The sequence below is a fragment of the Ornithodoros turicata genome, chromosome 8 (genome assembly GCF_037126465.1).
Source record: "Ornithodoros turicata isolate Travis chromosome 8, ASM3712646v1, whole genome shotgun sequence".
In the NCBI taxonomy this organism is placed as follows: domain Eukaryota; kingdom Metazoa; phylum Arthropoda; class Arachnida; order Ixodida; family Argasidae; genus Ornithodoros; species Ornithodoros turicata.
Genome location: NC_088208.1, coordinates 41,293,744 through 41,314,341, shown reverse-complemented (window position 1 = coordinate 41,314,341; position 20,598 = coordinate 41,293,744). Strand labels below are relative to the sequence as shown.

The 20,598-nt window shown below is 42.8% G+C and overlaps 3 protein-coding genes across 8 annotated transcripts in view; 1 reads left to right on the top strand and 2 right to left on the bottom strand.

The window, feature by feature from the left end:
* The window catches only part of LOC135367409 (leucine-rich repeat and calponin homology domain-containing protein-like), a 21,826-nt gene extending 5,962 nt beyond the window's left edge, over positions 1-15,864 (bottom strand). For 2 of the 6 annotated variants that reach the window (XR_010414453.1, XM_064600671.1), the window contains exons 1-12: positions 15,643-15,864; positions 14,225-14,369; positions 14,047-14,173; positions 12,289-12,531; positions 11,877-12,110; positions 10,617-10,814; positions 10,463-10,539; positions 10,233-10,410; positions 9,583-9,681; positions 8,990-9,199; positions 8,478-8,615; positions 7,603-7,680 (exon numbers count right to left, since the gene is read on the bottom strand). Coding sequence is in view for 5 of the 6 variants with exons in the window: in XM_064600671.1 (XP_064456741.1) it covers positions 7,603-7,680; positions 8,478-8,615; positions 8,990-9,199; positions 9,583-9,681; positions 10,233-10,410; positions 10,463-10,539; positions 10,617-10,814; positions 11,877-12,110; positions 12,289-12,531; positions 14,047-14,173; positions 14,225-14,369; positions 15,643-15,817 (1,902 nt within the window). In the remaining variant the exon portion in view is untranslated. The other 4 variants (XM_064600670.1, XM_064600674.1, XM_064600672.1 and 1 more) reach the window with 4 other exon arrangements.
* LOC135367417 (transmembrane protein 237-like) lies at positions 15,520-19,168 on the top strand. Its single transcript, XM_064600685.1, has 5 exons — positions 15,520-15,900; positions 15,982-16,518; positions 17,505-17,745; positions 18,074-18,200; positions 18,822-19,168. The coding sequence occupies exons 2-5, from the start codon at positions 15,990-15,992 to the stop codon at positions 18,960-18,962; spliced, it is 1,038 nt and encodes a 345-aa protein (XP_064456755.1). The 5' UTR covers positions 15,520-15,900; positions 15,982-15,989; the 3' UTR covers positions 18,963-19,168.
* LOC135367404 (tripeptidyl-peptidase 2-like) overlaps positions 19,100-20,598 on the bottom strand; it is an 18,250-nt gene continuing 16,751 nt past the window's right edge. Inside the window, exon 29 of the mRNA XM_064600664.1 lies at positions 19,100-19,462. Within this exon, the coding sequence (XP_064456734.1) occupies positions 19,373-19,462 (90 nt within the window). The 3' untranslated portion in view covers positions 19,100-19,372. The remainder of the gene's footprint in view (positions 19,463-20,598) is intronic.

Here is a 20,598-nt window from a genome sequence, read left to right as displayed (position 1 = left end):
AGAGGGTGATTGAGAGGTGTTCCAACATAATATCACAAAGCAAGGAAAAAAATCTCTGTCACAAATCTCTGTGGAGTTGACGCAGCATTGAAATAATCAACTAGCAGAACTACAGAAATGAAAAGGTTTCTTCAGAGAGCTTCCGAATGCAGGTGGTGACACGCCAAAACAATAAGTTTGTAGGTGTAAACTTGCCCTTGAAGGTGTTCAAGAACACCTTCTCATTGAAAGACAAGAGAATGTGTGATCACCAAATAATCATTTTATTTCACCTATCGATTTTCCTCCGTACCAGTTCTGCATTGAACATTTCCAAGCATCTAAAGAAATGCCACTCAATATAAGCTCGTATTCTAAAAGTGTGCAAAGGTATCATCACATCCATTTCAACACAAAAATTGGCAGGAAAAAAAAATCCGAGATAGAAAAATTTTTTTTTCTTCGAAGGCTACAAAAGACGAAGAGCTTATTTAACACACTGACTATACAACTATAAAATGACTATAAAAATAAATTTTATTTTTATGTCCACGCACATTGGGCCAGGAGAGAGAAACGCTGACGGATTGCATGCCATGCATTGAGAAATGTACATGTTGTAGAGAATGATAAATCTCAAAGGCAGAAGATTGCATCAGGGCGAGCAATACCATGGCGAAACAAACCTCAAACATCTGTAGGAATGACACACATACACACTTTCATCTCAGAGACTTTCCAAAAGCACACTCATGCATTTGCATGAACAAGCCAAGCATGACTGGCTTAATTATGGCAACCTATCACATTTTCATGATTGAGAGAGGCTGTTTAACATGGAGGCACAAATAGCAAGGCCACATACTCGACTCACTCCTCAAGAAAGTATTTAGTTATTTGTAGTATTTGTTCTAGTACTGAGGTATATTTGATTATAACACACATTTTGGGCAACCAAGTGCATGTACATGGCACAGCAAACATGTTGAGTTTTCCACTGTACACGCTCAATTTCAAAGCATGTAAAACGCATCACATTTCTTACATACATGGTCATTATAGTAACAAAATAATACAGAGCCTTTGCACATTAAGTGTACATAAGTGTAAATAAATTAAATGCAGTGGACAGAGACAAGACCATACGGGTCATCCAAAAATGAAAAATGTTAAATACTTGTGCTTTGGCAATGTAACAAATAGACGTAATAGAAAAGATAATACATACAATTGGAAGAGCCTGACAGTACATTCCCATTGACTACAACTCTAAATCACACCCTATGAGCAATGCAACATGGTTTCGAACAAGATTTCGAATGACACACTTAGACGACTAGACTAGACTAGAAGAAATATAAAGAAACACTTTTATGACCATTTTGAACTTGTCTTGGCTTGGATGAATCGAAGTATGCCAGTCAACAATGAGAGCAACTTTGTTTGAACATGAATTGTGTGCCTGACAATGTTTGCCTTTTATGTTTTCAGTTGTTCTGAACAGTTCAACCTCCAACTCGAATTAGCACTAATATAGGATAAACCTGCGCTACATCATGATTCTAAAATAAATTTGTTTGCTAATCACAGCAATCTAGCTACCTCCACTGAAACACCTATGCTTATATTACATAATAGGTCATACAATGAGCAGGCAACGTATGAATAAATTTTCGTACGCCTATAGCCTTTGCAACACAAGGGGCATTTTTGCATGTGGCAGACCATAGCATGTCACAACCAAAGTTAGATATTTGCTCGTTAAAAGCCATCACATGCAGGCATACAATATCATGTACATAACTCACAAAATGCAATTTTTTTTTAAATTCCACCCAAGAGGAAAATGCTTAGCAGTCAGGGAAGATTCCTCCTACATTGGAGTATGGCTACAGTCAACTTTTTATGAAATATCATTCTCGATACTACCCCCATCATTGAGAGAAGCTTTACTAAAAATGCTCTTAGGGTTATTTAACTATCCACCCTTCACTAGCCACACCATGCAGCTCCTGGAAAGTCAATTTTTTCAATTTTTTTCCGCAAAGGTGATTTCGCAGACCGTATCAATGACATTATTTGCTTTTCACTAGGCTTTTGATATGATACCACACATAAGTTAATTATTGAGCTTATCTGCGCTGGCATGGATGAGTGATTGTTCCTGTTACTCTGGTGAGCCCTGGGGATCTTACTCTGACCTTTATTATTTCTAGTACATATTAATGATTGGAGGCAACTCCAATTATTGTACGACAGTGTGCTGATGACTGTCTCATTTATTCGTTAGCTGAAATGATTTCTCATCAAGAAAAATTGAGAAACAAGACTCGACAAGATAACCCAGTGGTGCTCAGACCGACAGATGATAATTGTCATAAAACTGTGTATTACCACACATGAAACAAAAATAACATTTTGGAGGTAATCTTAAGTTCTTAGGTGTCATTATGAGGAGCTATCTAAAATCCCCATGCCAACAATATGTGTGCAAAAGCTCCTAAACAGTTTTGGGTGCTAAGAAGGAAATTTCTCTACGCAGTGACGAAAGAAATTAAATTAACTGCTTCTAAATCTTAGTTAGGCCCTGTTTAGAGTATGCATCTGCAGTCCGGGATCCCTACACTTGTACACTATCCGAAAAGGTAGAGAAAATACAAAGGGCAGCTGCTCAGTCCATAATGTCTAGACTTACATCTAAGTTGCAAGAACATAGGTGCATGCATAATGTACATAAACTAAAGCTGTTCTTTCTTTTATACAATGATAAGTTAAATTTAATCACCAATAAATTTGCTTAAAATTGGTATCGACAAGTAATAAATTATCCTAATATAGACCAGCACCACATAGTCTCGCAAAATAATTTGGTGTACTATCTCTTCCGCAATGGTCCCTTTGATGGGGTCGACAGTATGTCAAATAAATCACGTGCTATACCTATTCAATGCACGCATTTTTCTACAAGACGGTTAAGTAGCGTGCGAGCCGGTGATAAGTTGCAATCAAACTTGTGTCCCATCAATCCCTGGTGGGATATCTTGCTAAGGCAGATGTGATTGAGAGTTGTAAAAAGAAGAAAAAAAAAGAAACAAACTGTTTCTATATAGTCAATCCTCGTTTATCGTTGCTCTCGCGCATAATAAAAGTGCCACTAAGACAGCGAGTGGACATTGCTGGAATAGTACTTAATAATGGAGAAAAATGTGAAAAATGGCAAAATACTGGAATGAGGAAATGCTAGCAGCATCCCAAGCAGCAAGAAAACGGTGAGGCGAAGGCAAGAATACATGAGACGAAGAGCACGCAGATAAGCACGTTGGCCAAGAGAAAATCCCCCCTTGAAGGGCAGAGCAACTCTTGCGTGGCTGCAGCTGCTTCGGTGCAGAGCTCAGAGATCCATTCCAGTTCGCACTGAAAGAGGAAGGTTTGCACTGTTCCCGGCACTGTTTGCACTGTCATTCCTACAATGCGTGTGCACCCCAGTCATTCGGCATTACCCAATGATCATAACTGGGAAATATAACATTACAAAAGAGGGGGAAAGGTACCCGGCTATATCTGTGCTCATAATGTGGTCGCCATTTTGAGACTCTGTAAAGAAGCAAATTTCTCCTTGAAAGCAGTTGAGTCGTGTCACATCTTAGCTGTCCACGCGTAACCCAAGATCCCGTGTGCTTCATTCTGCTCACAGCCTGCAGGCCAGGCAGGTTATATTCTGTGCGTAGGTGAACGAGCAAATTTTTTAAATTTTAAGCGATTCAAACTAAGTATCGTAACCCCATCCAAACCTCTCCAGATTTAGAATGCATCGACACATAACACAGGGTCGTTAATAATCTTGCACCAAGCCTCAGTTTCACAACTGCGAATACATGCACCTAATATTTGACCTTAATGCAACATAATACAGAAATCAAAAGGTAGTGGATATCCTAAATATACCAAGTATGTAAAGCATGCTTCCAACTCCAAGCACACACAAAATTTAGGAATAAACCCAAGAAATGCCTCGCCAAAAGTTAAGCCACCAGCACTGTTACTACCCATACACTTTTAGTGATGTTTTGTGGTAACTCTAGTGTGCAAAAACATGCTTCAAAATCGTGCAAACTAATCTATAACCCTACATGCGTAATAGAAGGCAGACTTGACTAAGCAAAAGGGGCAATGTTCAAATAAGGCTTACAGCAGTGTCAGATCTAGGGGGATTGCTCCCCCCCCCCCCCACACACACACACAAAAAAAAAAAAAAGGTCAGTGGATTTTATTGCCTCCCCTCCCTAACTACATGCTCTGACAAAGGAGCTGCCCCCGCCCCTAAAACCTGAGGGTTTGGATCTGCACCTGTCTCACAGGAGCACTAAAGGGTGTTTGTGGGTCTTATAGGTCAATGCCTAGGATGATGGAATAGGAAGAAGTAAAATTATGACTCTGTATGAATGAGAAGATTATGTATAGATTTGTACCATAAATTGTTCGACGTGAAACCATATTTTTATCAGGAACAGCTTTGTGGAACATACGGTACATTTGACAATCCCAGCACTGCTCTAGCTTCTTTTGTGATCGGTACTGCTCCGCTCGCAGTAACGTCCCATGAAGCAGTAACGTCCCATGAAGCACCATTTGGAAGCCAACGTCAGGGTGGGTGTCCAGTGTTGCATCATTTTTTTCCCAAATTCATTTAGTTCCCATTATGAGACCATGGGATAAAAAGCTAGTGATAAGAAGATTTGACTAATCAGCGAATCGTTAGAGATCTGCTTTGCACAAAACTGTTCCGCCAAAGTGTATCTCTGCGCGTCGCAGCCAAGCCAAAGCTCCTCTCAGAGGGCGTTCACTGAATGAAGAAATGGGGTCGTTCCAACGATTTCCCACAATGATTAGGGATGATATCACACAAGAGAAGGAGAGTCCTTTTGCTCTCAAGGATAAATTTTTGCACTTTTAATACTACCGTGTTTTTGTTTTAACTCTGAAGCGCTACAAAAGATAGTTTACAATCGTGCAGACTTTATTACTGACATTGTTGTCATTAACAACATTATACGTAGCTGGAAAAATTCACTATGTCATCAAGGAGGGCAGACAAGGAAAGTTATTATTGAGCATTTGCACAAAAAGGATCCGGTACTCCCCTTTTCCTACTTTTTTTAGATATTAACTCGCACTAGCCATGTGCTCTGTCGTACAAATACAAATCCTGTGAATCCTTGTTGGCAACATGTGAGTGGACTAAATACCCCTCCATGTTCATCGCATTCATCATTCATTACTCTGTCACCAAGCGCTCAATCTCGTTGATGAGCAGCTGCGTGAGCGCAATACACTGGCTAGTACTGTGCGAGATGATCTGGCTGTGCTACTAAAGTGAGGCGTTTCATATGTGGGGAACAAACAAAGTACCAGCATTTCAGCACCCAATTTGGGGGTGCGTCCAATATGCGAGTAAATACGGTAGTAATTTCTTTTACTCAATGCGTACCAATATATTGAGCTGAACAAAATAAGATACCGCGTAGCATGAAATGTGACAACTCCCACAGCGCAACATGCTGGATATCTAGAATGGGCCAAACATGCATGCAAATGTGCTCACATGCAACATGCTGCAATACACCAGTACAGCACTTATTCGAACATATGGCAAGCAGTCTTTTTGCAACGCAACCCCCCCCATCCATTCAAATATGCTATTACCCCCGTTTGTGAAGAACTCATTGATCATGAACAATGGCACAGTGGTCAGCATGAGGATTTACTTTGCTCATCTCAGGGTTATTTAACGTATGCCCAAATTTCAACCCATGGGACTCATGTCCTTGGATGGGTCAGCCAAGGGACCAGTAGGAGGGCCAATTTCAAAAAAGGGACAAAAGTAGCATCAGACACCCGTCTTACGGATTGCAGAAAAGTGCCGTGCCATAGTCAGATAGGTAAATATGGTAACGATGAAAACAAAAAGGCTGTTATGTAACAAAAAGCATGATGTGACAGCGTAAATGTTAAAACTGAGTTAGCCACACATGCCCAGGTAAAACCAGATGTCAGACAACATCATAGCTTCCAGCACCTTCTTCAGCAACGAGTGCCACTATTTTTCCGTACATGCCTAACGTAGATCTTTCCTAGTGCAGCAAGCATCTTTACTTTACCCACCCAAAGACTTCCCCCCTCACAATGCATTCAAAATAAAGGACCCAAGATAACACAGAGATAGGTCCCTGTAGCTGTTAAGTTTCCAAGAAAACTTGGTATAGATGTACAAGGTTTTCCGCTGCTGTCACTCGCAAGGTGAAACATGCTTTAGACTTTGATGCAATGGCTACCTTCACCCGCATAGTACCGTATTTGCAAAAAACGTGAAATATAGCATTCACATACAAAGAGAAACTACCAAAGCTCGCATAAACGACCATACATGATCTTACTGGGTGTGATGTCAGCAAAAGCAATGAGAGGAGCAGTGACTGCCACATATTCCCTGCTCTGTCCCCCTCACCATATTCTGTTTTCCCCTGCTCAGTTTTCGTCATTTTCTAAGAAATCTTCCTTCGTCTCTTCCGGTGTTATCATTGCTTCCACGATATCTTCCTGGACCGCTGACAAACATTTATCCCGAATAAGGTCACAGGTGCAGATTCAGAACACGAGTGTACGTCTGCCAAAAAGCTAATGTGTAAACATATCAGCAGGGAAGAGTGCTGCAGGAAATAAAATAGCCATGGACACGGAAGATACGGCTGAGACAGTTGCGCCCCAAATGCCAAAATTTGCATAAGATCAACAAAGAGAACTCTTTACCAGTGAGATAAAGTCATAGCAATGCCATAGCAATGAGATAACGGTTGAGATTCCCAAAATATATAACAGTGTATGTTTGAAGCACACTGAAGCACTGCAATGGCACATCTAGTGCCTCATAAGTGCCATATTGTCACTTGGCTCATACAAAATGTCATAAATACACAGCAAATTCTGCTTTTTCTAAAATAATGTCACGTTTCACATTGACAGATGACTAAGAGATGTCAATGCTGCCTGGACAGATATTGTGCATCAATAACGGATGACATCCAACACATTGTGTACCGTGGAAAACACAGCCAGCATAATGTAGCTTGAAACATCACAGGGCATGTGCATAATGTACATGTGTATCAAGTGGCACCTAAAAAGCACATGCATTGCCAGCCTGTGTGACACATGAGAAGCGTACAACATGCAACACACAGTGATGACCATCAAGTTTGTGTATAATATTAGAGAGCACAGCAACTTTTTTGTCTCACAACAAAAAACCAATAGCTACTGTACAGCCATATCGCCCCAACAAAGAAATGCCGCATTTTGCTCTTGCTGCTTCCCATGCTTCTTTTACTCAGCAGAAAGAAGCAGAATCTAATGCAAATAATGACAGCTAATTATCCTAGAGGACAGCAATAGTGCATTTCCATACGTTGTAACCACGTTGCAGTAACAGTGCAAAACCACTGGTAACCCTCATACAACCAAGGATCCGTCATTTTTTACGTCAGCACCCAAGAATTGCTAATTGCTAGAGCATTGGGCTGGAAGCACTTTTAAAAAAACACTGAGGCTCGCTGCAAAAGCACCTACCTCAGGAACGCCCAGTTGCCGGCAAGCACCCAGGAAGTTGTCAACGTTGCGCCTGCGTTTGGCCATCGTCAGTGTGGGCTGAAGAACAAAAAAATAATCCGATCCCAAATTGCAACTCGAATGACTGTGCAATGAGACTTGGCACTCGCTCCCGTTTGCAGAGTTCTGGTCTAAGTTTTATGGAGGCAGACAGACAATGTTGAGGAAAGATAACAGGAGGAAGCAGAACGGCTGCTGTCCATCGAGAGGGATGTTCATAATGAGTCGTATTTAAGTCTCGCGAGACATACGGATCAACTCGTAATAGAGTTAAACTTTGTTACGGCGAAATAATCAAATAATTGACTCTCCCATGGGGCCGTCATAGGGCACATTTAGGCCTGCAGTGAATGCAACTGGTTGGCCTTGCGTTGCCCATGATACGTGTCGTCGGCGACCGAGTACCGGGAAAGGGAGCACAGCTAATTCATGGAGTTCGATTTCTGCAGCAAGTACAAGTGATGCGCGCCACCTGCACGGCAGCTTGCCCGTTCGTCTCATTTATAGCGACCAAGAAACGAACACGTAACGCATTAAGGACACTCTGGCACTGACTTTCCAAGAGTTGAGTGATCCTATAATCGAGATTCTACCGCAACAAAATACTCGATAAAACAAAAGGAATTGCGATCCCCGTGAATTTCATTATATTGAAGAATCAGTGGACAGTTTAAGTTAACGCGTATCTACCATATAAGCCATATTGCTCGCTCGCGTGTGTGCAAGATTTTGATTGGACGTCAATCGAATCTCAGGCCAACCACGAGTCACGTAAAAGACTTCTGAAGGAGATAATATAGAATAAAGGGAAGGGAAAAACACAAGCGGGTGCTTACCACAGAAGGGGAAGGCACATGGACGCTTGCGACAGACCGTGCACGCACTTGATTGGCCAGATGGCAAAGCACCACACCATCGGTTAATGAAGCTGCCAGGTCCTCCGGCAAGCTCACCTTCAACCGACTCTCGATGACCTGAAAGCCAAATATTTGCCATTGCACGAGTCAATCCCCAAACGGCACTAGCTAATGCAGCGCAACTAGCATCACAATATTAGTGCCTCATCGTATAAACAAACAGTTTCATAAATGCCTCACAAACTGCCTCATAAGTGACTCGTTCGGACAGCATTCCACACCCACAGTGGTGTCATCTGCAAAAGGGACGTCCTTGTGGGCTTCATTCTTTGTTTTACGGCTTCAACGAGACAAATTCTTCGCAGTTTCCGATGCATTTATGAAAGGATCAAACAGCTAAAAGCCAATGCAACGAAAGATTACTGTGACTACTGCAATGAAACTGAAGCACCAAAGTCTACAGTCACACGCAACATTCAAAGTATACAAACCCATCGCAGTCTCTCCACCAGCTCCTGTTCTTCTCGGGCTTTCTCCAAGCCTCGCCGAATGGTGAAGCCAGCTGTTTGCCGTGGAGGTGTCATCCGAGGAGGTGTCTTGTAAGGACTACTACAAGGGCTGCACCTCAGCTTCTCTACGTGTAGTGAACTTGCTTCAGATTTGGGCAGCCGCTGTGGAGACTGCTGTGGACTAGTGGAATTCTGCGCACAATTTAAGCTTAGCTGTACTTAGTGTAGTGTTACGTTTTGCTTCAATTAAATGAAATATTTGGGTTTTACATCCAAAAGGGAAAGCATGGTCACGAGCAATACCACGGTCGTCATTTTGCCCACCCGATAGTTCTTAGGAAGGAGAATATGTTGAGGCCACTTGCGCTGTACCACCAACCTGCCAGCATTTTTGACCGAGCTTGAACCCCAATATTAGGACCAGTAAGCAGACTGAAAACGCCCACTCAGGGGGGTCTCTTCCATTATCACGCGAGGGAAGAATATTCGGCAAGTGATAAGGCATACCTCTCCCCTTATCGCAAAAGGACTAATATTTAGGCAAGAGATAAGGCTTATCTCATCCATCCACACACCTGTTGGGTAGCACAGTCTGGTCTCTCCCCTTGATTCATTAGGGTCTCGTTCCGCTGGTGGTTGACGATCGCATCGTGTTTCGCTCTGAACTCTTCTTCCTGCAATACCGTTTAGTGGATTACATTACAACTTAGAGGACAAAACCTTTTGTGATATCCGTATGTGGGGTCCGAATATTGAAACACAGTGGAGGGGCTAGTCAAAGCGGACTGCTGCATTCTTCGAATGAAGGATTTCGGAGAGCGGTAATTTCACCAGGAATTTACTGTAATGGAGAGGCATAAGACACAGCCAGTTGCACTGTTTTTAGTGCCACACATTGTCTTCCATATGTTGCATGTTTATTGGTTCATGTGTTGGAAGCCAAGCTGTAGTGGGCAATGTCAGAAATTTCAGAAGGGGAGAATCCTTCCAGACAAGTGCGTCACAAGCAGTACATCCAATAAGACACTCAAATATATATATTAGTAATGTGCAGTACAAACAGAGCAGACGATAAAATTGATCCCTGAGGCACTCCCAATAATATGTCTAAAACTTGACAGTCACTACTGCTGGGATGAACAGATAACTCGCTATCCAAGACATAAGCCATACAGGAAATTTATGTGAGGGACCGAATGTAATGTCATGTTTTTTGGGGACTCACTGGAGGTATTGCGATGACAGGGGGTGCAGCCCTTTGCAAATACGGGCTCCGATCTGCACCTAGGCGCTGCCTCTGCTTCAGGGCTTCCTTGAACTCTCTGTACGTCTGCACATGCGACGTCTGCAAGTTGTGGGGTGGCCCTCCGTTAGTCGAATGCCTCCTCACGATGTGATTGGCCCTGAAAATGTGTCAGGTTGACCTCACTAATAGAGAGACGAGAAAATTTTTACCTATTTTCTGGACTTTCTCGTTTTTCTTCCGGCGGAGACTCGGCGACTTCTTCCTCTTCCAACGATGTTGCCATTTCCTATGGTGAGCAATTACCTTCTTAGATAACAACATTATTTCCACGTAGCGAGTGGAATTGAATCAACTTGAGTGTACCTTGGCAAAGGTGTCGTCTATGCACACTTCCGAGCCTGGGCTTAGGGTGCTGGGGGTTCCACCAGCTGGGATGCACAATGGGGAAGTGTTCTCTGGGAGATCAGTGGGTCGCCACCGCCACCGTTCATGCCGTTGTTCTTTCGTTGCTTCCGCAGCTCGCACAGCTAACTGGCGCCCCTCTTCTACGTCCGAACTCAGCTGAAGACGATGCGTGTTCGTTACGATAAGATCTATTCACTTACGGAACACTAAGGACCCCTTCTGATGGGTCTTACGTAACGGGAATGACATGAAAGGAATATTGAACCCAAACAGACACAGTCATGCGTGAACGTTAATTTTATGTTTCACCACAAAGGGGCTACTAGGGAAGATTAAGGAGGGTGACTAGCTCAGGCAAAAGGACAATGCTGGGGAATCCTCCTTAATCTGGCTCCGGTTTCCAGCATGTCGTCCACTGCAATAAACCTGTCATTTGCTGGTTCAAGTCTTCCGTGTCTGTGTCATCCCTACTTGCCGTCCTCTTACTCAAGGTCATGCTCCCATCTTGATTTTCCAAATTGCGTCTCATATTGTTTTACCTTCAAGATAGAAATATACTGGGACATAATTTGGAAAATCCCAACAAGTGCATGCGAGAGATAAGTGACAATTAGATTCTAAAAACGCGCACCTGCGCAAGAAGTAATTAAATCGCAAAAAATGTAGTAAGGCTACGCAGATATTTAACATATAGAATATGAATGGCATATTTTCAGTACTATACGTATTCGATACGACGATTTTATATTCGAGATTTCCCGAATTCACGCGCCTTATGAGCTCATTTTTTCCTTTTAACTCACTCAGTGTTTCTCCCGAAGGGAAAGCACTGCAGCGGCGTGTTCCGTGCTCGTGATGTCGGCGTAACGCAAAATCACCAAGCGCGTCCGCAAAGGATTTCTCGACAGCCTGGCAGGATGCACATTGCCCGGATCCGCTCTTGGTAACAAGCCTCCACTAGCGCAATGGATGGCCGAAATTTTACGCGGGAAATCCATATAGAACGCATAGGTGCATGAGTAAAAGTTGGATACAGAACTATGCAACAGTGATGCACACGGGAAGCACACAGGGTGCATCATTATCAAAATGTGGTAAACAGGATTGCTTCAAGTTGTTATCCGAGTCAAATATTTGCATTATTTGTATTCGATTCATATTCGACATTTTTACTATTCGCACAGCCTTAATGAAAGCATAGGAGATAATAGAGCTCACCTCTTGGCTGCCCTGCGACCACCGCTTGTCTCCACCCTCTGAGGTATTGTAACCCGAGTCGACAGTGTACCTCTTTTGCCGACCGTCCATCAGGTGCCCATTCTGGTAGTGCAATTCTGGCCTGGATGACACAAGGGTAAGGTTCTTGGCCAACAGGGTTCCCCTCTGTCTGTCCTCTTTGATTGCTTGGATTTCCAAGTACTTGAAGACGTGTACCTTCCCTCGACTGCACAGCTGTAGCGAGCAGTCCATAGGCATCAGACACGTTAAACCAGTAAGAATGATTCTCTCGAGGGAAACCAGCAACCTAGCTCTTGCACTTGTAGCAAATATCGTATCTCGTAGCTTAAAGTAAATGTCACGCTTTTCGAGTAAGGCAAAATAATGTGGAACAGAATAAATGGTGTCTTACAAATGCAGGAGGACTGGTGAGAGGATTCTGGTCCAGGTGCAATCCCTGCAAGGAGGTCATGAGTCGCAATGCAGGAGGGAGGAAGGTTATACGATTGGCTGCCACATCCAGAGTGACCAGCTTGAGAGAACAGAGCTCTTGGGGTAGTTCAACCAGGAGGTTGTGTCGCACGCTCAGGGAACGCAAGCTGACAACCTCTCCAATTTGGACCGGCACAAGCGTCAGCTCATTGCAGCTGGCATCCTGGTAATAGGAAATAGGACTTTTATTTTCACTTTTCAGATGTCCTTTGCAAGTCATTATGTAAACTCTTTCCTTGCGCTTTGCGAGACGCACTACTCGAATGGATACTATAAACACTACAGGATCAGCTTCGTTTTCACGCTAATTTATGAAACTGGCTCTGCGCCAAGGAGGCAGGTTTTATCGTAGTCGCGTGGCCTTCGCAAATGTGCGATACTCACGTTTGAAGCATACTTGGGTTCGATTACATTTATTACAACGCAAGTAACGACTCTGAAGGTGTTAGGCTTTCAGACTTTTGTCAAGAATGTGCGAATATGTATAACTTGCACTATTGCTGTTCTTCCTGTTCCCTAAACTAACCGGGAGGAATAGAAAAGCCGTGAAATAGCAAAATGTGGTAAGAGAAAAGGAAAGTTGAGCGTAAAATTAATGTTTTCTGCAAAAATTATGACATTCATTTCTGTTTTACTCCTTCAATGAACTCTGTCACTCAGTTACATGAACAACGATGGTGTTTATATTATTTTGCGCAACTCACCAACTTCTTGATACTGTGTGCTGATGTTTGCAGATAGGATTTCTGACAAAATTTGCCACATTTTGTATATTTTGGAACTTGTAGATTGATATTTTAGTTCAGATACAGGCATTAGGTTCCTGCTGTTTGCGCAGATTTTTTTTTGTGTTCCAACATTAATTTTGGAAACAGATAGATTTGTTTCTGAAACTTAAATCATTTGATAGGGCATTCATTTGGCTTCATTTTCCTATATATATAGCAACATATTTTGAAGTGATACTGGCAGCCACAAAAAATATATTTGTCAAACGACCCAAAAATGGCTGTTTTGTGGCGGTAAGTAAAGAGTTAAATAATAATACGTATCAGCATACACCTCGGCATCACTCAAGATGTCAGGTTCCCAATTGAAGCAGATTTCGAGAGGAATTTAAAAAAAAGACATACAACATCAAAATAAGCACATGACACTCGACTGCAATGGTCATTTACAGATTACACAGATAAGATTGGATGCTCGAAGAGGATACCGTTCTGGACGTGACAATGCTCATTCCATTCTTTAATAATTTGTACAAAATAAGAATACTTAAAGCAATCATTGCCATAACTCATGGGTGGGTAACTCATGCCTGGAATGTTGGTTTCTTTGAATTCTTCTCCAATGATATGACACGTATCTGTGCGCATTAAGTTGAGTATTTCCTCCCCAGAACACGAAAAATAACTTTTTTCTACCAAGTTTTTCTCTGTCCAACAGAAGGGGAAGTTGCGAGTGCTTTAAAATTTCTGTTGTACTCTGTTCTCTGTTAAAAGTTGCGTTATAGTTAACATGGATAAACCTAATAGCACGGTTCTATGCCTGTTGTAACCTGGAACACAGTTCATGAGCCAACGGAAACACCTTGAGGGTCCCTCCCTTGCCTACATATTCCACTGGATTTCCTAATGTCATCTACAGTAATAGGTAATGAATAGTAATAAAGAAATACCAGCTCCATGAGACATTTCATCTGGCCAATTTCCTCAGGTAGAGAGACGAGCCTGTTGTTGGACAAGAGCAACACCTCAAGAGGAAGTTGACAGAGGGCAGCAGGTATCGTCCTCAACTGATTGCGGCTGAAAAGATCATTCCTTTCAGGATCTCCAGGGATGGCGTCCTCATCTTACCTGAGGTTGAGGAAAGAGAGTGACTGGAGGGTCGAGACGGAGCTAGGGATGACACGAAGGAGGTTGTGATAGCAGTCGAGCTTCTCCAAAAGGAACAGCATGCAGATCTCCAGTGGAAGCTCATGGAATCGGTTCTTGGACAAATCTGTCAGCACAGTGCACAAGTACAATGCAGTAGCTCTCACCACACAGAGGAAATGTTTTCATCTAGCACAGTTTCTTGGGGGAAACGTCAATATTACCGTAGCCATTAGAAATAGTTAGAGCTCTGTCAACAAAAGTACAAGATGTTACAGCAAAAAACAAATGGCAGCGCCAACAGTGACAGCAACGCTACACAAAGTACACATAGTCAAAATTATTCTCAGTAAATATTTAATTATGTTGAATTTGTAAAGACTATAAGGACGCCCTGAAATAATGTTCAAATTGGAAGTAGCAAATGCGCATGGATCAAGTAGGAAATGTAACCTGAGCTTCGAGACAGACCCTGCACTTATTCTTGTCGCTAATCTGCCAACAAGGTCCAATTTATGTTGCCCACTTTGTACAAAATAATGTTCAGCTAATGCTGAAAGTGGCCCCGGTGCTTTCATTTCATCTGCAATGTCTATCTCGTAGTTGGTCTGACAATAATTTAAGGAATCCTAGCTTTTCAAGTCCCCATTTACGCGTGCATTCGTGGATGTAATAAATATAGAAATGAATGTCATAAACAGAAATTAATTAATGGCTACTCATCGTGACATAGTGTGCTATTTGTTGATAGCACTGTGGGACCCTCACAGGAAAGAGGTCACATCCTAATACTCAGGAATAACTATCTAGAGTTATCTTGAAACAATACAATTTGTTGCATTTCTTTCTCTAACTTATTTGTGTCGCTCTCGTACGTTCACAATTTCTCACTGCCTCTTGCAACAGGTAACACAGCACCTGTGCATTCAATGGGCAGTCAGGCAAACAAGACATCACATGTAGTCATCATATCTGCACATAGCTCTCGTCCCCGATAAAGTTCCAAGCTACCCACACATGTCCCTCATACACGGAATGCTATTTCCGTTACATGTACGGCATCAGATATACCGGAAACAGGCAAAGAAAGAGATGGCCTCGATTTATCTCAACCTGATAAAGTTTAGGAACTCTGACACAGCCTAAAGGCATAAACCCGATCCGAAAATGTTATCGCGGGTCCTGATAACGCGACGCGGTAGACCAACACCAGCTTTTCAAACAATGGGCTCCCAACTGGGAGGGCGCGGGTATCGGGCAATAGATACGTTAATCACAATATGTAACAGCTCCAGTGGAAAGAAGAAACAACGCCTTTCTCGACACACTTTCTTCTGCAGCAAAACACGTTAGCTGCCATCTAGGCCAATCTGACGCTTTCAAAGATACATGAGTCCTACCTGCCAATACGGTGTCGGCGAGATCATACTTGGAAATGAACTTTGGAAAGTCCTTCAACTTTCTCCCGTTCAGTCGGAGTTCACCCGTGACTTGCGCCTCTTCGAAGACCCGCTCCAGCGTCCTCGTTAGCTGTTGATTACTATTTTGACAGGTTCCCAAAGCGGTTGTCGCCATTGGGGCGTCCGCCGCCCGCTTTACCGCATGTTTCTCCGTAAGAATCAAAAATACATATAAAAAGAAATCGAGAATATAACCAAGTAAGTAGTGATAATGATTTATTTGTCCACAATTATAATTTATAAATATAATAAAATTATTATGAAATGTTGTTTGAACAGAGACTACAATGCTGCGGCTACCGCTTCACGGCTTCACCGCTTACCGTCTGCTTCGTCTGTATTGTTTACGAATGGCAGCGAAAGAGCCAGCTAGCGAACCTTCCGGCGATGATGGGGAATCTCATGTGTTGCGGAAGAGCTATGAATATCAGCTGAAAGAAGAACAAGACAACGAAGAGGAGCCTCATGCTGAGACGGACGCTGAAACTGCCACACATTTGCAAGACAAGAGTCACAAGCAGGGCTACGTGCCTAGCAACGGTTGCCAAGAGACTCTGTCAACTCAAAAGGCGGCCTGGAAGAAAGTTCGACACAAACTCGCGCGTCACAAACGACGTAAAAGGAGAAAAGATGAAGCAACAGTGCAAGAAACAGTTGAAGAGATGGAAGTACATAAGACGTCGACAACCGTGGACATCGATGTTCTCAATTCGGGACCTGAAGCAGACGATAATCAAGAAGCAGAAATAATTCTTACACCCGAGAAACTCGAACAGAAAAGCGTATCAAGCGGAAAACTTTATGTTGAAGAAGGATGTACGTTTATTCCCTTCGCTCTTTTAGTACATATACAGGATGTTTCGCCATAGGTACCACAAAAGTATATTTAAAAGTCTACTTTTCTGAAAAATTTGGAGCCAATGGTACTTATCATCGGCAAACCGCTGCCATGACATACGAGCACGCTGCTAAATTTTCAGTAGCCAGAAATTGAGTTTTCTGAATTGAACTCGGAATTTTGCCAAGCATATGTGTCACATTCTTTTGCACGAACAGAAAGCACATGTTGGATTGATCCCAAATTCCATCAGAAAATGCTATCGTAATAGTTGGACAAATTGTCGTTTATAGGCCGCGCTCAGTTCTCTGTCAGATTAATGCGAGAGTATCATTTTCCATGGTTGTTGCACTCAACTTTGCGGAGGAGTCAATTAAACACCGTGGGAAGGCAGAAATTGAGGAGAGTGTATGGTTATCCCATGTCAGGAGGAATGTCAGGATGAGAGCCTCACTAATGGAAAGCCCCAGTGCAAAGTTACTATACAGTCAAACTCCTTTACAACGAAACTCAGGGGACAGCAAAAAAAATTCGCAGTAAAGGTATTTTCGTTAAAAAGGATGTCCATTATTGGACCTATAGGCTCCAGCGGGACCTCAAAAAAATTCGCTGTAGTGGTATTTTCGTTAAAAAGGTGTTCGCTATAAAGGAGTTTGACTGTATATGAGGAAAAAAGAAGCTCTTTTGCTGCATCAGACGTCAGTGATGGTACGATGATGACCATTGACCAGATACCATACAGTATGTCTGGCATTCATTGTACCAGTAAAAGAGAGGAGCACTCGCCACTGTTACATGACCAATTTTTGGTGGATAAGAGATTACAGGGTAACAATATCGCTCAACTTGCATCTCTGAAAGCTTTTCGAAATGGACTGCGAACAGATCAATCTCATTTCTACCTCGCTGTATTTTTCTTTTAAAAAAAAGTTTTCAGAGATAGGTCTTCTTCTTTCTGTTCTAGACCGGTTCCGAGCGATAGACTATACAAGAAATGAAGATCTGGTGCTACGCAAAAGAGAACACACCCCACTGGAAACTGCACTGACACTGCAGAGAGCATTTTGCAGATTAGCCACCTTTTGCCAGGGAATTCTCGCAGGGGTGGCCCTCTGGCAATGCTTAGTGCCTTTTCAACTTGACAGAGTGTACGACGCTCTGCTCTACTTGCTAACGGTGGTGTGCCTCATACAAGCACTTGACAGGTGAGCACAATTAGCGCGAGCCACTCATAGACGCGAGCTTTCTTCGTTGGAAATTGTCCCAGAGTTATTTAACTTAAAGTACGATGATCCACAGTAACCAATAAGTTGTACAAACACAATTAGCTCACGCTTTGGCTCGTGCCTCGATGGATCAGTTGGCAGCTTTTGTGCCTACTCATCCCGAGGCATTCAAACGCAAGTTGTTTCCACAAGGTGTACCGAGCCACAAAATTAATCCGTAGACGCTTCTAATCAGAGTTGTCTCGCGACGTACATAATGCTCCTCACTTTTGATGTGCGCATGCACAAAATACATTTGCTCTTCCAGTATGGACATAGCCAGTTGGAGAGTCAGAAAACGTGCCAATATTTCACCACTGGTGGTTGTCCTCATCTATGTAGTGCTGCTGCTGCTGCATTTGGGTACATCCACATACACGGATAAGTCGTGCACCGTGAGTACATCCCATTCTAAGACACACATGATGGCATGTGAGTAGCTCACTTGGCAACGATAGCAATGTGCGTGAGGTAAACGTCGCTTCCAGCACATCAAAAGAACCCCAGGTTGTCCAAATTATCACCAGTCCTACCTCGCGAGACATGTAGCATGTAGCCATCGCATTTCATCTCTGTTCTTTTCAGAGGATTACGTGATTCACCATGCTGAGACGCATGAGCCTTACAAATCCATATACTATAATATGATTTCCAAAATAATAAGATTCTTAATGGCATTCCAACAGAACTGAGACAGGATTTTGAGTATGCTGGAATGTAGCATGGTTTGAGAGAGAGACAGGTATTGGGATCTTTTTGCTGCCCATAAGGGCCTCACTGCTATGGAGTCGTCCAATACGGAAGACGACCAGCCAGGCAAAGCTGGCGGAGAGTAAATGGTGCTTTGATTGAGCTAGAGAACACATTTAGATTCCACCAATTACGAAAACCTTGCCATATCTGTGAATTTCTCATTATCTACCTGCCTTGGTGGGGTCACTTACTTTCTCTTTTGTTCTTGGTCTCTATTTAGTTTTGCATCATATTGGTGGCAAAATTGTGCCATTTCTTAACAGGCACAACCCTTGGCCAAAGTGAAGCATTCTCAGTGGGTGAACATTGGCCATTGCATTGGAGCTCTTCTCGGATGGGGGTTGGTGGCTTTCTCTTCACCAGAGCAACACATGCTCAGACATCTACAAGAAGTCAATTACTGATGGACTGGTGCTGTTCTGCTGTTATGTGCAGCAGTGATGCTTACACCAACATTTTTAGCACATCCAATGTTCATGTACAATCCTATGTTGGCTCAATGCAGCTCCTCCAAAGATGAAAAAACAATAAGGACAGAATGTGAATTATAACGTTTTTGTCTTTTTTTTCCCTTCCTCTCAATTTCTCATACACAATTCGCCTCCTTTGCTATCTTGTTCAATAGTTTCAATGAAAAAAAAAAAGAAAGATTGCCTTTAAGAGTATAGTACATATCCATTAGACACAACAGTATAAGTTTGTCAAAGTACTCGGAAGAGATGTCCGAAATGACCACCAAAGATTTGTCCCAGTTGATGCAAAACTCATCCTTCCGAGTAGCAGATTTCTCTTTGTTGGCTAGGACGTGCATTTGTTAAAACAACCTATAGGAAGTCGGGTATCGTACATAGGTGCTTCGTTCCAGGTGCTTAGTGCAGTGTTCCCAGCCCAGAAGGTTGAACACCTGCAACAACATGACAATCATGTTGAGTTATAATCGTGACCCTCCTAGATTATAATGGGCAAGTCATAATCGGCAACCCCAATGTGTAGCCCATTCGCACGATCTGCTAGGAGCGCTACACGCCGGCCCGCAAGGTCTTCATCGGGACTGGACAATGGAAATTAGAATTTTGAATGTGCAACCACAATCGTTGCACACGACAGCAACAGTTCATATGAATGATGATGATAATCAACTTTAGAAAGAAGCATCTCCCGTGGGACAAAGGTACTAAGGTAAGCTGAAGTACAAAGTACATTGTAGAAATTGAGGAAGCAATAACCGGGCCGATGTGCAGCACCACCACTAACCTCCAAATGCGGCGCTGGGAAGAGGTCTATTTGACATGGTCGTTACAATCTAGTAGGTCGTGGTCATAATACACACTTAAAAACTGGCTACCTTACAAGACCCTCCCAAAAAACAGCATAGAAATAGGAGGAGGAGGAAAAGGGCATATTTTATTTGCCTCGCGGTCTGTTAATGCCGAACGGGTCATGAGCGTTCAACTTGTATATGAGATAAAACTCACTGTCACCTGTGAATCTGAATCCAGTTTCTAGTATATATAGTTCAATGTTGTCAAAACTGTGACCAGGAACATTAAAGTGTTCGGCAACTGCTTTGGGGAATTCGTGGAACGTGTCGGTTCTGTGACCGGTAAGGAGGTTGTTCATTTGTTGTTGTTATTGCATAGAGCAGTCGCCACATTCAATGCAGTATATGACATTGGAGCTCGTGCATGTGAATGCGTGATTAACAGAGTGGGTGTAATCGCCTGCTGCGTTTTTGATGGAATTCACACGTTGAACGTGATTGCATGTTTGTATACGTGCGTGCGTGTTCCATTGCACTGGGTGTGTTGACCAAGGAGTTTGTTAGGTTTTTTGCGTGTCTGTCTGTTACCTCTATGGGATGGGTGAATATACTCCCAAGTCGGTCATTGCTTTGGAGGAGAGGTCCGTGTTTCCATAGAATGGCTTTGACGTTTGGAAGTGCGTTAGAATATGTAGTGATCAAGTTTATTTTAATGAAAAAATGGCTAGGAAGCAAGTGAGCTGGTGAAGATGATGCATGATGCAAAACCCCGAGACTAG